The sequence below is a fragment of the Narcine bancroftii genome, chromosome 4 (assembly GCF_036971445.1).
Source record: "Narcine bancroftii isolate sNarBan1 chromosome 4, sNarBan1.hap1, whole genome shotgun sequence".
Lineage (NCBI taxonomy): Eukaryota > Metazoa > Chordata > Chondrichthyes > Torpediniformes > Narcinidae > Narcine > Narcine bancroftii.
Genome location: NC_091472.1, coordinates 72,279,759 through 72,292,569, shown reverse-complemented (window position 1 = coordinate 72,292,569; position 12,811 = coordinate 72,279,759). Strand labels below are relative to the sequence as shown.

Below are 12,811 nucleotides of genomic sequence, written 5' to 3'. Positions count from 1 at the left end.
GTGGGACAAGGTTACATTGATTGTTTTCACACAACTTAACATTGGAAATAAAAAAACCACTTACAACATTAATAACACGATCTTCCATTTCGTACACAGTGGAGTCCTGGTATAAAAATAAACACAACATCAGTGAAAATATATTGAAATATAAAATGCCACACATTTTAGAACTCCTGAAAGCTCCAAATGATAATGAGAGTTAACATACTGACCAGCTTTTACAGGGCATCCCTAATGTAGCCCATCATACTGCACTCCAGTTGTGTTTTCCTGTTCCCTCAACTGTTATTCTTCACACTTATGGCCTTTGCTGCACCACTACATTTCTTAAAAGGTCACAAGTGTGAAGAAAAACAGCAAATCAGTATTTTAAAGCAAATTTTGAATAATTTTTTGATTTGGAGGAGTAGAGAATTAACACAACTACTTTTGGGGGAAGGTGGTGGTGGGGGATGGTATGGTCGAAAGAAGAGAGATGGTGGGGAGCAATATCATGGTTCTGATGTCCAAGATATTATGTTTAGAATTTAAATTAACTAGTTATATATTTCAAACCACCTTTAACACCTTAAAGTCCTGCTGAAATTTTATTAGAGTATACCTCAAACAAGATCAAAAGCTACTCTTCATGTTAATATTTCAAATACATTTCCAAAACTTTCTAACTAATAGGCAAAGCCACATTTTACTTGATAGGAATTATTTGACAGCACACTACTTTCAAAACATTATTTTGTGCGTCCAGTTACAAGTCACAAGTCAATACTGGTTTCCATGGAAACCCACCAACTACAAAATAAAACTCAAAAATCCATTGCTGGAACATTTTGTCAGTCAGATCCATTATGAACAAGTCATGAAGGAGAATGTAATAATTAACATTTAATTGCAGAAAGTAATGACTACAAATGTTCAGCATAGACCAGAAAGGAGTAGATGACTTGTATATTAATCTCAGTTAACACTCGTGTTCAGCAGGCAATAAAAGAAATGGGGTTGAATATATTTTTACATTTCTTATAATTCAAAAAATAAACCTCCATTATTAGTTGAGTGATGGTGGTGTAGTGTTCAGTGACAATGTAAATAAAATAGGTACAGAGGGTGCAACACAAGTCTTATAATCTTATTTACAAAATATTCCACATCTCTGATAATATCCTCTGTCCAAAGAGTTACACCGAGGCATACAATTCTTAGAGTCTTGGAAATTCTTGGTGACTTAAAGAAAATTAAAAGTACCAGTACATTACCTTGGTAACTCACATTTCAACACCACTTCACTTCATTGCTTGACAATTATTAAAAAATTTCTGTTTGAAATTCGACAGCATGAGTAGAAAGCATATTCCTTCATCTCTGCGCCAAAAGTAATCAAGGCACAAGATGTCTGAACTGTTCTCTGAAGTGAGAAACACATCTAGTCTGCATTTGGCAAATCTCGATATTTGGTAGAATGTTAGAATCCTGCTGAGTGTTCAACTTCTCTTTGGTAGTTTTTGGCATGAATGCTTTATAGCACGAGTTTCTAATTTATCTTTGATGCAGGACTGCTCATAGAAAAATAACATTTACTCAAAGGGGCTTTTTTTTCAGAATTCTTGTCCTAAAGGTGTGCACAGTCTAAATAATGTCTATTGATTTGTAAAATTATTTTTCATAAAGATTTCTTTGAAAGTTATAATGGATCAAAGATCATTGGGTAGAAATAATTAGATCATTCATGCACAGAACTGAACAGTCTGACCCTTTGAGTTCCTCCAGAGCTGTGTATTGCTCCAGATTTCCAGCATTGTTTACCTTGGTTTCAATGTTTAACTGGCAACTTTTCTAACTAAATCTGAAAATACCGGAGGTGCTCAGAAAATCAAGCAGCTACTATAGATAGAAATACTGAGTTAATGTTTCAAGTCCATGACCTTTCACCAAATTCTTTTGTCCATTGATGCTGTCTGGCCATGTACCTGCACAATTTTTTTTTCTCCAGATTTCTGGAATCTTTTAGACAGTAATACTGGAAGGATTCAGCAGGCAGAAATCATTCATGGGTAGAAATAGTCAGTCAACATTTCAGGTCTGTACTCTTTATCAAGACTAGGGAAGGGGATGATATTACATATATAGGGAGGAAGAAGGTGGGAAGAGGCCCAGAGGTGATAGGCCAGAGAGAGTGAGTGGAGAGACAGGTAGAGAGAGACCACTAGGAAGGTGGTGGGGGAGAGTGGGGAGAGAGAAAGAAAAATATTAAGTACAAGAGTAGGTAAAAAGATGGAAACAGTGGAAGTGGAAATTATAAAACTCAAATCATGTTCAAGAGAGATGCGTTGTTCCTCAAGTTTTATATCCTTTGCCTGTTGAAGTTTCAAGTATCTGCAGCTTCTGTTCTTTACTACAATCCTTTATTACATTTTTAATGCTCATTTGACATTTATTAAAAATATCCTTTATGAATAGGATTCATCAAAACCTCCTTTAATGAATTCTATTCCATAAATATTACTAGGCAACTCATTTCTACAAATGGCAACCTCAGCAGATTGGTAAAACCAGAAAGTTGTTAATCCAAGTTATTAACTGTCGTCAGCCTCCATTTCCTGTTTCAGCAAAACCAACTTACAATCCAACTCTGATTATCCAATATGGTCAGGACTGGACCTATGTGGGATAAATTTTTTTTTGGAGAACGGGTCATTTTTAAAAAACAGCGCAGTAGCAACAGCAAATCACTTGCAACACTGTTTAATCAACAACAAACAAGGGAAAGCTTTTTAAGTATTAAAATAATGTTTAATTCTCACCAAAAAAAATGCTGGCTGCTGCCGATCACCAAAACCTCCCCATTGACGGCCCGCTCCTGCTCCTGCCTGGGAACCCGAAGCCTCTGCTCCTTCCCAGGAGCCGAGACCCCCGCTCCTTCCCTCATTAGTGTACTTTTTAGACTTGTCCTTGCTGTTAATATAGTGTGTTCTGGAATAACATAGTTGCATCTTAAACCATCCGATTTCAGCTAAAGAAGGCATAATCATTGATGACACCAGGACAAGAGATTCTTCTGACCACTTGTGGCTGGGCGACAGTGGCACGAGGTTTGAGGGGGAGAGTTGGAGAGAAAAGTCAATAGAGGAAGGTAAACAAGAAATGGAAAGCGAGAGGGGCAGGAGTTACCTGAACAAGGACAATCATGAGTGAATTTTTTTCCAACCTGTGAGGTCAATTCAGCTCTGAAAAAATTTTGAGTAAATTAGGATTTTGGAGAATCTGATTTTGGATAATTGGAGTTGTACTGTACATCCTTTATAAAATTATCTCAGTGGAATTTGACACATCAACGCTACAAGTTTGGCATCTAAAATGAAGATGCATCAATTACTGCATATTTCTGCCAATAAGTTGAGTCATGAAATGTAAAAAAAAAATTCAAAAAAGGGGGGTGGGGTCAACTTACACGCCAGATATACTTTTGAGATCTTTAATTCAGCTCAAAATCCAATCCATGCTGATTTGTTGTACAAGTCAACCCATGAACAGCAGATTCAGCGTAAAAGTCGACCCTTGATAAACAAAAAACCCGAATGCGACAGATTTTCATTGAAAACAACACAATTAGAACCCTTCAAAATTACTACCATCGTTATCTTTCTCTAGGCAAAGACGGCAGCAAGCACATCCATACTCTCACTGTTTAAACAGTCATCATATGGGTTGCAGTCTGTATCTGATGAGCCAGTGTCAGCTTTGTCATCAGTGTCCCACAATAAATCATCTTCCGTTCCATCAATTGCACAAGACATACCATATATTTTAACTATTTTAATCAATCTCTAACTTTGTCCCATGCCTTGAGCATGAAGTTACACAGCACATCAAGCTGCTGCATTGCCTCGCCTTTTGTAAACGACTTTTCTGGACTTGACATTCATGTATTCCATTCCTCGCGCACACGGTCTTTGAATGACTTGTTCAAGCAGACATCAAGAGGTGGCAATAAAGACATCAACCACCTGGGATAACCGCCATGTAAGTATTATGTAGTGCTAATCTACTTATTTTAGTCCTCTCAGTTAAGAGGCTACGAAATATATCTATACTTTGTGTAAACCGCCTGTTCCACATTGTCTATCCATAGTTTTACACCATTTTCATCCATCCATCCATTTTCATGAAAATGTACAAAAATACCCACTGGGAATTTTACTTTAGGTTTAATTTTGCAATTAAAGATTACCGTGGGCCTTAACCTTGCCCCATCATCCATGCACAATAACACCACCATAAACCTGGTCCTTTTATGGTCTGTACTTGTGGTTTGCACAGTTTAAACACCTTTCCATTCCACTGTTCTATCATGTCAAAATTCATGGAGGCTTTGTCCATGTTTCCGATATTTGCCAATGAAAACTGGTGTTTCTGCTGGTTCCATATAATAAATTGGTGAAAACTTACAACTTGATGATCAAGATCTTTTGGTCGTTTCTGTCCAATTTTTGTTTTTTGTCGTAATACCAGATTTTTCCTATTCATGAAACGGCTGCACCAGCCTACTGTAACCTGAAAATCTTTACTGATGTCTGGGTACAACTTTTGGGTGACTCTGTCGCAATCTTGCCTCTGTTCACGTACCCATTCTGCAACATGATTTTCCAATTCTGGCCAACAAGCGATTCCTTTTCTTTGCCTATTTGGTATTTTTCTTCAAGTCTCTTTTTTCTTCCTCCAATCTCTTATTGACTTCTCATATACATCAAATTTCCTTGCAGCAGCACTATTGATGGTTTTCTTGGCCATTTCTATCACTTTTAATTTTAAACTCACTTCATACTTTCGTCGTGAGTTGTGTTGTGTTGATGGAGCCTCCATGATAACAATCACCTCCAGCTAACGCCCAGCAGATCAATCCACGTGATCTTTGGGAGTCAACATATACCCCTGCAAATGACCAACTCAGGCATCCCAAAAATTGGGGTCAACTTATACACCAGATATACCATAAAACGAGGCTGAAATATATAGTACAACCATTCCCACTGGTCATGCAAGGGCCCTACTGGCATCCTTTAATATTCACTGGATATTTTGAATATCAATTTACTCGTTAGTGCTTAGACTTCAAAACAGACGGAACAGTGCCCAAATTCGGCAGCCTCAATAATTTTGTTATGGTTCAATAAATTTAACAATACTGTATAATAAATTAATCTTCCATGAAAGGGTTTTAATGTTCAATTTTGAAGGAGGAACATCTATTATTTCTATTCAATGATCTTTGGCCCATAATAACAGTTCAAATAGTTTCAAAGAAATGCTTGTGAAAACTAATTTTGCAAAGCAAGACATTATTTAGACTGTACATATTTTTTGGACCAGAATTCTGGAAAGACCCCATTGAGTAAAATCTATGAACACTGCTTTGACATCAAAGCCAAAGTAGAAACTCGTGTTATAAAGCATTCAAGCCAAATATAATTTTTAGCACACAACAGGATTCAAACATTCTGCCAAATTTCCTCTGGGTCATTATTAAATGTGCCAAATGCAGGTTAGATGATTTTTTCCAGTTCAGAAAACAGTACAGACATCTCGTGCCTTGATTACTTTTGGCAGAGACATGAAGGAATATGCTTCAAGAAGTGTACAATTACAATTTCACAAGACTTCTATTCTTGCAGACATCAAGAATCTTTGGCTTGGCTTCGCAGACGAAGATTTATGGAGGGGTATGTCCACGTCTGCTGCAGGCTCGTTGGTGACTGACAAGTCCGATGCGGGACAGGCAGGCACGGTTGCAGCGGTTGCAAGGGAAAATTGGTGGGTTGGGGTTGGGTGTTGGGTTTTTCCTCCTGTCTTTTGTCAGTGAGGTGGGCTCTGCGGTCTTCTTCAAAAGAGGTTGCAGCCCGCCGAACTGTGAGGCACCAAGATGCACGGTTGGAGGCGATATCAGCCCATTGGCGGTGGTCAATGTGGCAGGCACCAAGAAATTTCTTTCAGCAGTCCTTGTCCCTCTTCTTTGGTGCGCCTCTGTCTCGGTGGCCAGTGGAGAGCTCGCCATATTAACACAATCTTGGGAAGGTGATGGTCCTCCATTCTGGAAACGTGACCCGCCCAGCGCAGTTGGGACTTCAGCAGCGTGGATTCAATGCTTGCAGACCCTGCCAGCTCGAGTACTTCGATGTTGGTGATGAAGTCATTCCAATGAATGTTGAGGATGGAGCGGAGACAACGCTGATGGAAGCGTTCTAGGAGCCGTAGGTGATGCCGGTAGAGGACCCATGATTCGGAGCCGAACAGGAGTGTGGGTATGACAACGGCTGTACACGCTGATCTTTGTGTGTTTCTTCAGGTGATTGTTTTTCCAGACTCTTTTGTGTAGTCTTCCAAAGGCGCTATTTGCCTTGGCGAGTCTGTTGTCTATCTCTTTGTCAATCTTTGCATCAGATGAAATAGTGCAGCCGAGGTAGGTAAACTGGTTGACCATTTTGAGTTGTGTGTGCCTGATGGAGATGTGGGGGGGCTGGTAGTCATGGTGGGGAGCTGGCTGATGGAGGATTTATCAATCATGCATTTATCAATCTAGTTACACTATCATAACAAATATCTAACCAATCATCCTCAGTTTTCTTCAAGCTGACTTCCAGGCCAAACATTTTGGCAGTTTCCGCAAAACAGGACGTCATGCGCTGGAGAGCTGGCTCTGAATGGGCAACTAAAGTGGCATCGTCTTTGTATATGGATATACAAGTTGAATAAATACAGATTAGATCACTTAAATGCTCTTAATGAACTGTACATAAAATTGAGCATAGGAAAAATATTCAAAATGATTTCCATTGATTTGAATTGAGAATGACAAGTTTCAAGACACCTGAAGGCATAGATTTTTGCACCATGGTCTACAATTTATCCCAGGTGGAAAAAAGGTGTGGTGTAAGAATAAACAATAATAATAATACAGTACACCTCAGATTATCTGAAATGATCGGGACCGGGCCTATGTCGGATAAATGGTCATTTTTTAAAAAACAGCCCAGTAGCAACAGCAAATCATTTGTAACAGTGTTTAAACAACAATAAACATCAAGGGAAGACTTTTTAAGCATTAAAATAATTTTTAATTCTCACCAAAAAATGCTGCCCACTGCTGATCATTGACTATTCCCTATTGAGGCCCCACTCGTGCTGGGAGCCCGAGGTTCCCACTCCTGCCCGGGAGCCCGAGGTCCACTGCTGCTGCCACCGGCAGCCTGACATCCCCAGTCAGTTTGGCTCCAAAAAAATTTCAGATAAATGAGGTTTTCTGATTTGCTTCGGATATCCTCATTTATCTGAAATTAAAAGAAATATTGGGATAAATGAGTATTTCGGAGAATCCGATTTCAGATAATCGGAGTTGTACTGTAATTCGGAGGATAAAATGGGAAGGATTACCAATTTAATACTGTGCAACTGGTCCTAGTACATTACTTAGAAATATAAAGACCTAAGTCAATGTTCTTAGTTTAAAAAAAAATTACTTGGTAAGGTACATTTTGCAGCAGATTGAAACACCTTTTCATCATTGCAATTTGAAGTTAACTGTTCTAGGAGAATTAAATAATCCTGTTCCAACTGACACAAATATCAATTCAAAACCTATCGGTCCACATTGACTTGACATTCTCAGAGCAAGTAGATATGTAGGATAAATTTTGATTGCCTGTGCTCAAATGAAAAATTGACCAAATTAACTATATTGCATGACTTCTAAATATATCCCTCAGCAGAAACATTCAAAAGGTCTGAAAATTATGCATGATTGATCAGTTCCTGCAAGATACTATTCTGGTAGAAATAAAGCTAAATACCATCCTCTGTAGAATGAAGAGGGCTAAGTAAACATGGGGTAATCCCTTCAAAAAACTGTGGTAAGTGGGAAGAAAATGCAAATAATTGACATCCAAGAGATGATAAAATTTACATTTTTTTAAAATTTGAGGTACAGCATAGTAACAAGCTCTTCTGGCCCATGAGCCGAAGTCACCCAAATACACCAATTAACCTACAAATCCCATACAATTTTGAAGGGTGAAGGGAAACCAGAGTACCTGGAAGAAACCTACGCAAACACAAGGAGAATATTTAAACACCTTACAGACAGTGCTTGATTCGAGTACCGACGGCTGATGCCGTAAATAGCATTGCGCTAACTGCTCAGTTAACCATACCAATTCCTAATAGTATTGTGGTGACCATGCTCAGTGACACAGCAAGTGCCAGATTATTTCTACCCTGGCTTTCTACAGCATCATTTGAAGGTTGCACACAACGACAGATTCCAGAATAATGAAGTATTAAAGGATACACAAGATGACATTAATCTTTCCTGGGTTCCTGTCCTTGCCCAGAAATGTCAGCACAATTTGGAACTACATCCCATGCCAAAAGGACATTGCTTGTCCCCAGTTCAAAACTGCTGACCTGAACAAGAGGCACTTACACTAACCTTACTCAGAGCAGATGAAGAGCATTCCATGGAATTCAATCGTCGCGATATAATTAAAAAGCTGCTGCAATTCCATTCCATCAGCCTTTGATGAAGAATTAATTTTAAAAAATAGACAATAAACTCACAAGAAGCACTAACTCCAAGTTTAGTGAATGTTTTCCTCCTAACCTCAAAAATCCAATTTTGCTGTCAATTCTGTAAGTCATAATCCCTACATTGAAAAATATCAACAAATTTCAGTATCACAAGACACAAGCGAGGCTACACAGAAAATGGAAGGCACCCAACTATTACCTCTTAAATCGCACGCCAATATTCTGCATTACTTTTCTTGAACTTCTTTAAATAAAAGTTTAAATTTATTTTAAATTTTAGAAATACAACATGGAAACAGGCCCTTCCTGTGCTTCCCATGAGTCTGTGTAAACCAAATATACCCATGAGACCAATTAACCTACTAACCTTGCATATCTTTGGAATGTGGGAGAAAACTAGAGCGCCTGGAGAAAACATACGTGCACATGGGGAGAATGTACACACAGCATCAGATTTGAACCCAGGTCGCTGGTGCTGTAATAGCATTATACTAAGCATGCCGCTTAATTTTCTTGAATTTATCTTTGTTTGAGCAAGAGGAAAATTTAGTTGCTTTTATTTGTTACTATCCTTCTTCTGGGCCTGTAATTTGATTTTGCACAGCACACCAGGGACTTGAGTGATATTTGGCATTTACAAAGTTCAATTTTATGGAAAAATCTTTAGTGAGCTTAAGTATTTTCTGAAAGGCAAAGAAATTCTTGGAAAACCACAGCAACAGCATAGATGTATTTCACTTTTAGCACACTTTACAAAGTCGTCAAAATTTTGTCTTATAATACTATTAAAAACAGTATTGTACAGTACTTAAACAGTATTATAATGCTATATTATAATTCATCAATGGACAATGGTGATAGCCAATAACTCTGGTGCACGCTTTGCAAAGTACAATAGGTATATTTACAGTTCACTTAGTGAAGAGCTGTCGTGTTCAGTCAGAAGCAATGATAACAGATTGCTCAATTAATTTTTAATCCAATGCCCACCGCAAATGTGACCCGGTTTAAGCAAGAACACATTATTAAATCAGACCTGTTGAACAGTCGTTGTCAAATCCAAACACAGCTGTATAATCTTGTTTTTCATCATTGAGTAATCACTGATCCCTGTAAATGGTAACCTGCAATAAAATAAATATTTTATAATATCATGCAAAACAAATCTTCAGACAAAATGGGGAGTTATAAAAGTTGCTTAAACCAACAAATAATATGAACAGATGAGAATACAAAAAAAATCAGTTTAAGTAGTAATAAATTGCATGCACCATCATCTAAGTGATTTTTAATAAAGTAATTGCATTCATTAACTTCAGATGGCAAATGATACAGGTCAACCTTGTTTAATCAGGGGGTGTTGGGACCCAGCCATGGCTAGACCACAGAAAATGCTGGAAAATAGAAAATGCACAGAAAATAGCTGTCAAAGGTTCAGTAAGTGCCTCGATTAAACCCATTTTCTGAGCTAAAAGGATCAAATATATCACAAATTAAATCACCGTTAGCATAGCGGTTGGTGCAACGCTAGTGGTTGGGACCGAGATTCGAATCCTGCGTGGTCTGCAAGGAGTTTTTACCAACAGCGGGTGCCGGACCACATAGTGCCAGATTTGAGAGCACCATAAACCATTTAAAAGGCTTAAAAATATTATTAGATGAGCTCATAAATAAATACAATAGCTTTTCTATACCTAACAAAATTAGGGCAAGAGCCAACAGAATTTGAAAAGCTATTGTAACTATAGATCTGCAGCACAAAAGTTGTCCATACTGAACAGAAGCACAAGCAACACATTAATTGTAAAGTTCCAGAGAGCAGAATTTCTAGATAGATTAGACATCTGGAAACTGCCTTTAGTCAAGCTGTATTGGAATGGGCTAGGGTTTAAATAATTAATGTTTCGTGGGATAGACTCTGTAAAAAGATGGCTGCGCCAGTGTTCTTTAGCTGCTTGTCGTCGTTTAGATAGTAATCAATTTATTCCTAATTGTATGTTCAGCACAGTGTGCTGTGTTAAATGCACTATATAAATAAACTACTATGACTACTGCATTGGACTTCATTGAGGCAAGCAATTTTGCATGCATTTGATTCAAAGTGACAAATTAAAACTGGCACAAGGAATTTCACTGAGATCCAGATCATGCAATATATCCTAATCTAAGGCTTGATGCATAAAGCAGCTTTACATTATGCTGCAATTGCAAATTGGAACTAAAAGATTAAAAAGATCAAATTACAACCTGTACTTGATGGATTTCATAATTGAATACCAATTACAACTGATTTTTTTTAAAGTGATTTGTTCTATTTCTCAATTTGCCCTTTCAATTTTAGCAAGGTGGTCCTGTTATTGGTGCAATTTGTGAATGTTTAATACTGAAGCAAACTTTAAATATTATTCAGTAAGGTAATATATATACACTATGCAGAAATAGACAACTTTCAACATCCCAAAAGTACTGCAACAGGTCACAACTCTCCGGTCACCCCACAATTCCCTGATCAATCTGTGTAGAGGAGGAAAACTTCCTAGACACCTTCCTCCACAGGGAGAGATAATATTAACAATAGTGTCACTTCAGGCTACTTTCAATACCAATGAAAGTGCAACAAAAAATTCAAACCATTCTAACAGACCAGAAATTGACAAATCAGGGAGACTTGAGGTGCCCAAAAACATCACATATGCAAGAATGAGAAGTTATTTCAAGGCCAAGAACTCCACATTGAGTTTTCACAAATGTGGACGACAGGTGTTGTTTATATGTTTAACAATGAAGTATATTGGATACCAGCATTAAATTGCATTTACTCAAAGCAAATGGTTTTTGAAAATTGCAATTAAATTTATAACAAATGTCCCTTTATCCACATTCAGCACCACGACCACCCACTGGTACAGCAAGCATGGATATCGATGCATATATTATTGCTTATTTATTATCAGCTGCAGGCCACATCTGTTGAAATATTTACCAAAATGGAGATTATGACATCTGATATCAAAAGCACATTATTACTGAGGGTGAAACCAGGACTTTAAAGGTTACATTTTAAAGTGTAATGACATGTAGCCTTGAGAATCAAGATGATTTTAAGTAACATTTTCAGGTTTCAGGACCTTCAGAGAATCCTACTGATTAGTTTGATATCGCCTACACTTCCAAGGGAGATAGAAGCCTAAAGCACTTTCACATACAGTATATCAATTGATGGCACCTTAGTTGTTAATTTTTAGATTTATTTTAATTGTACAGTGGAACCCCAATTTAACACGCCCAGATTTAACTCAAATTCGGATATAACGCGATGGGTCACTGGACCCCTTAACGACCGCGTTCGATTCTTTGAGATAGGACTTGAAGCGAGCCCATTTTAAAAGCTGCAGTACCAAGGATGGCCGCCTAGTGGCGTAGCGGAGATGCGCGTCCAAATGATTAAGTACATTAATGTTTATCTTGGTGGGGAATTCATCGCATGTGTTGCTGAGAACGGGAGGGGGGTGGTGGGGTGAGTGCTGCCGCGAATGGGGGTGGGGGTAGTGGTGGGATTGCTGCTGTGCTCGATGTGTGTTTTATTGTATACTGTAGTGAAACCCCGATTTAGCACGACCCCGCTTTTTTCGCAATGCGATTTTTTTGGACCCCAACTATCTTGTTACAACAGGGTTCTACTGTCGTCATTATTCAGTTTGATTAATGTGATATGTCAACATCTGCAACATTCTCACAGAAATTACTTGTTTATTCCCATGTAGTTATTTTGTAGAGAGAAAACAATTGTTGAATGTTAGCTATTAGGACACAAGATTGTGTTGACACTAGTTTACCTGTTCAGCCAAGCCAACAAAGCCTTAGCAGCAGCAATGAGGTCCACAACTGAGGTAAGGAAGTCATTGGGAGGTTTGTGAGAAGTTGTCCCATCATAAACAGCGCATCTTCTTCTCGTGTTGATAAAATTCTGGAGACCATTGGTTGCAATACGTAATTTCAAGGCTAAATTCTTCATGTTTTCAGTTTCTAATCCAAAATTCTGTAATTGAAAGCAAACTGTCAGAAAAGTAAGAAAACACAAAAGATCCTGAAGTATTGCCTGATAATAGGAGGGTAGAGCCAGACAACACAGAACAGATTGTATAACAATGGGAACAGAATCATCTCAGCAACTTGGTCAGTGGTAGTCTATCTTCTAGAGACAAGGATCTTACCCAAAGGAGGGATTACCTAT

General features: G+C 38.1%; 1 protein-coding gene across 2 annotated transcripts in view; it reads right to left on the bottom strand.

Moving 5' to 3' along the window:
* The window catches only part of cnksr3 (cnksr family member 3), a 94,652-nt gene that overhangs the window by 27,478 nt on the left and 54,363 nt on the right, over nucleotides 1–12,811 (bottom strand). For both annotated transcript variants that reach the window (XM_069931600.1, XM_069931601.1), the window contains 3 exons: nucleotides 12,414–12,616; nucleotides 9,614–9,701; nucleotides 65–106 (listed from right to left, as the gene is read on the bottom strand). In XM_069931600.1, the coding sequence (XP_069787701.1) occupies nucleotides 65–106; nucleotides 9,614–9,701; nucleotides 12,414–12,616 (333 nt within the window). The remainder of the gene's footprint in view (nucleotides 1–64; nucleotides 107–9,613; nucleotides 9,702–12,413; nucleotides 12,617–12,811) is intronic.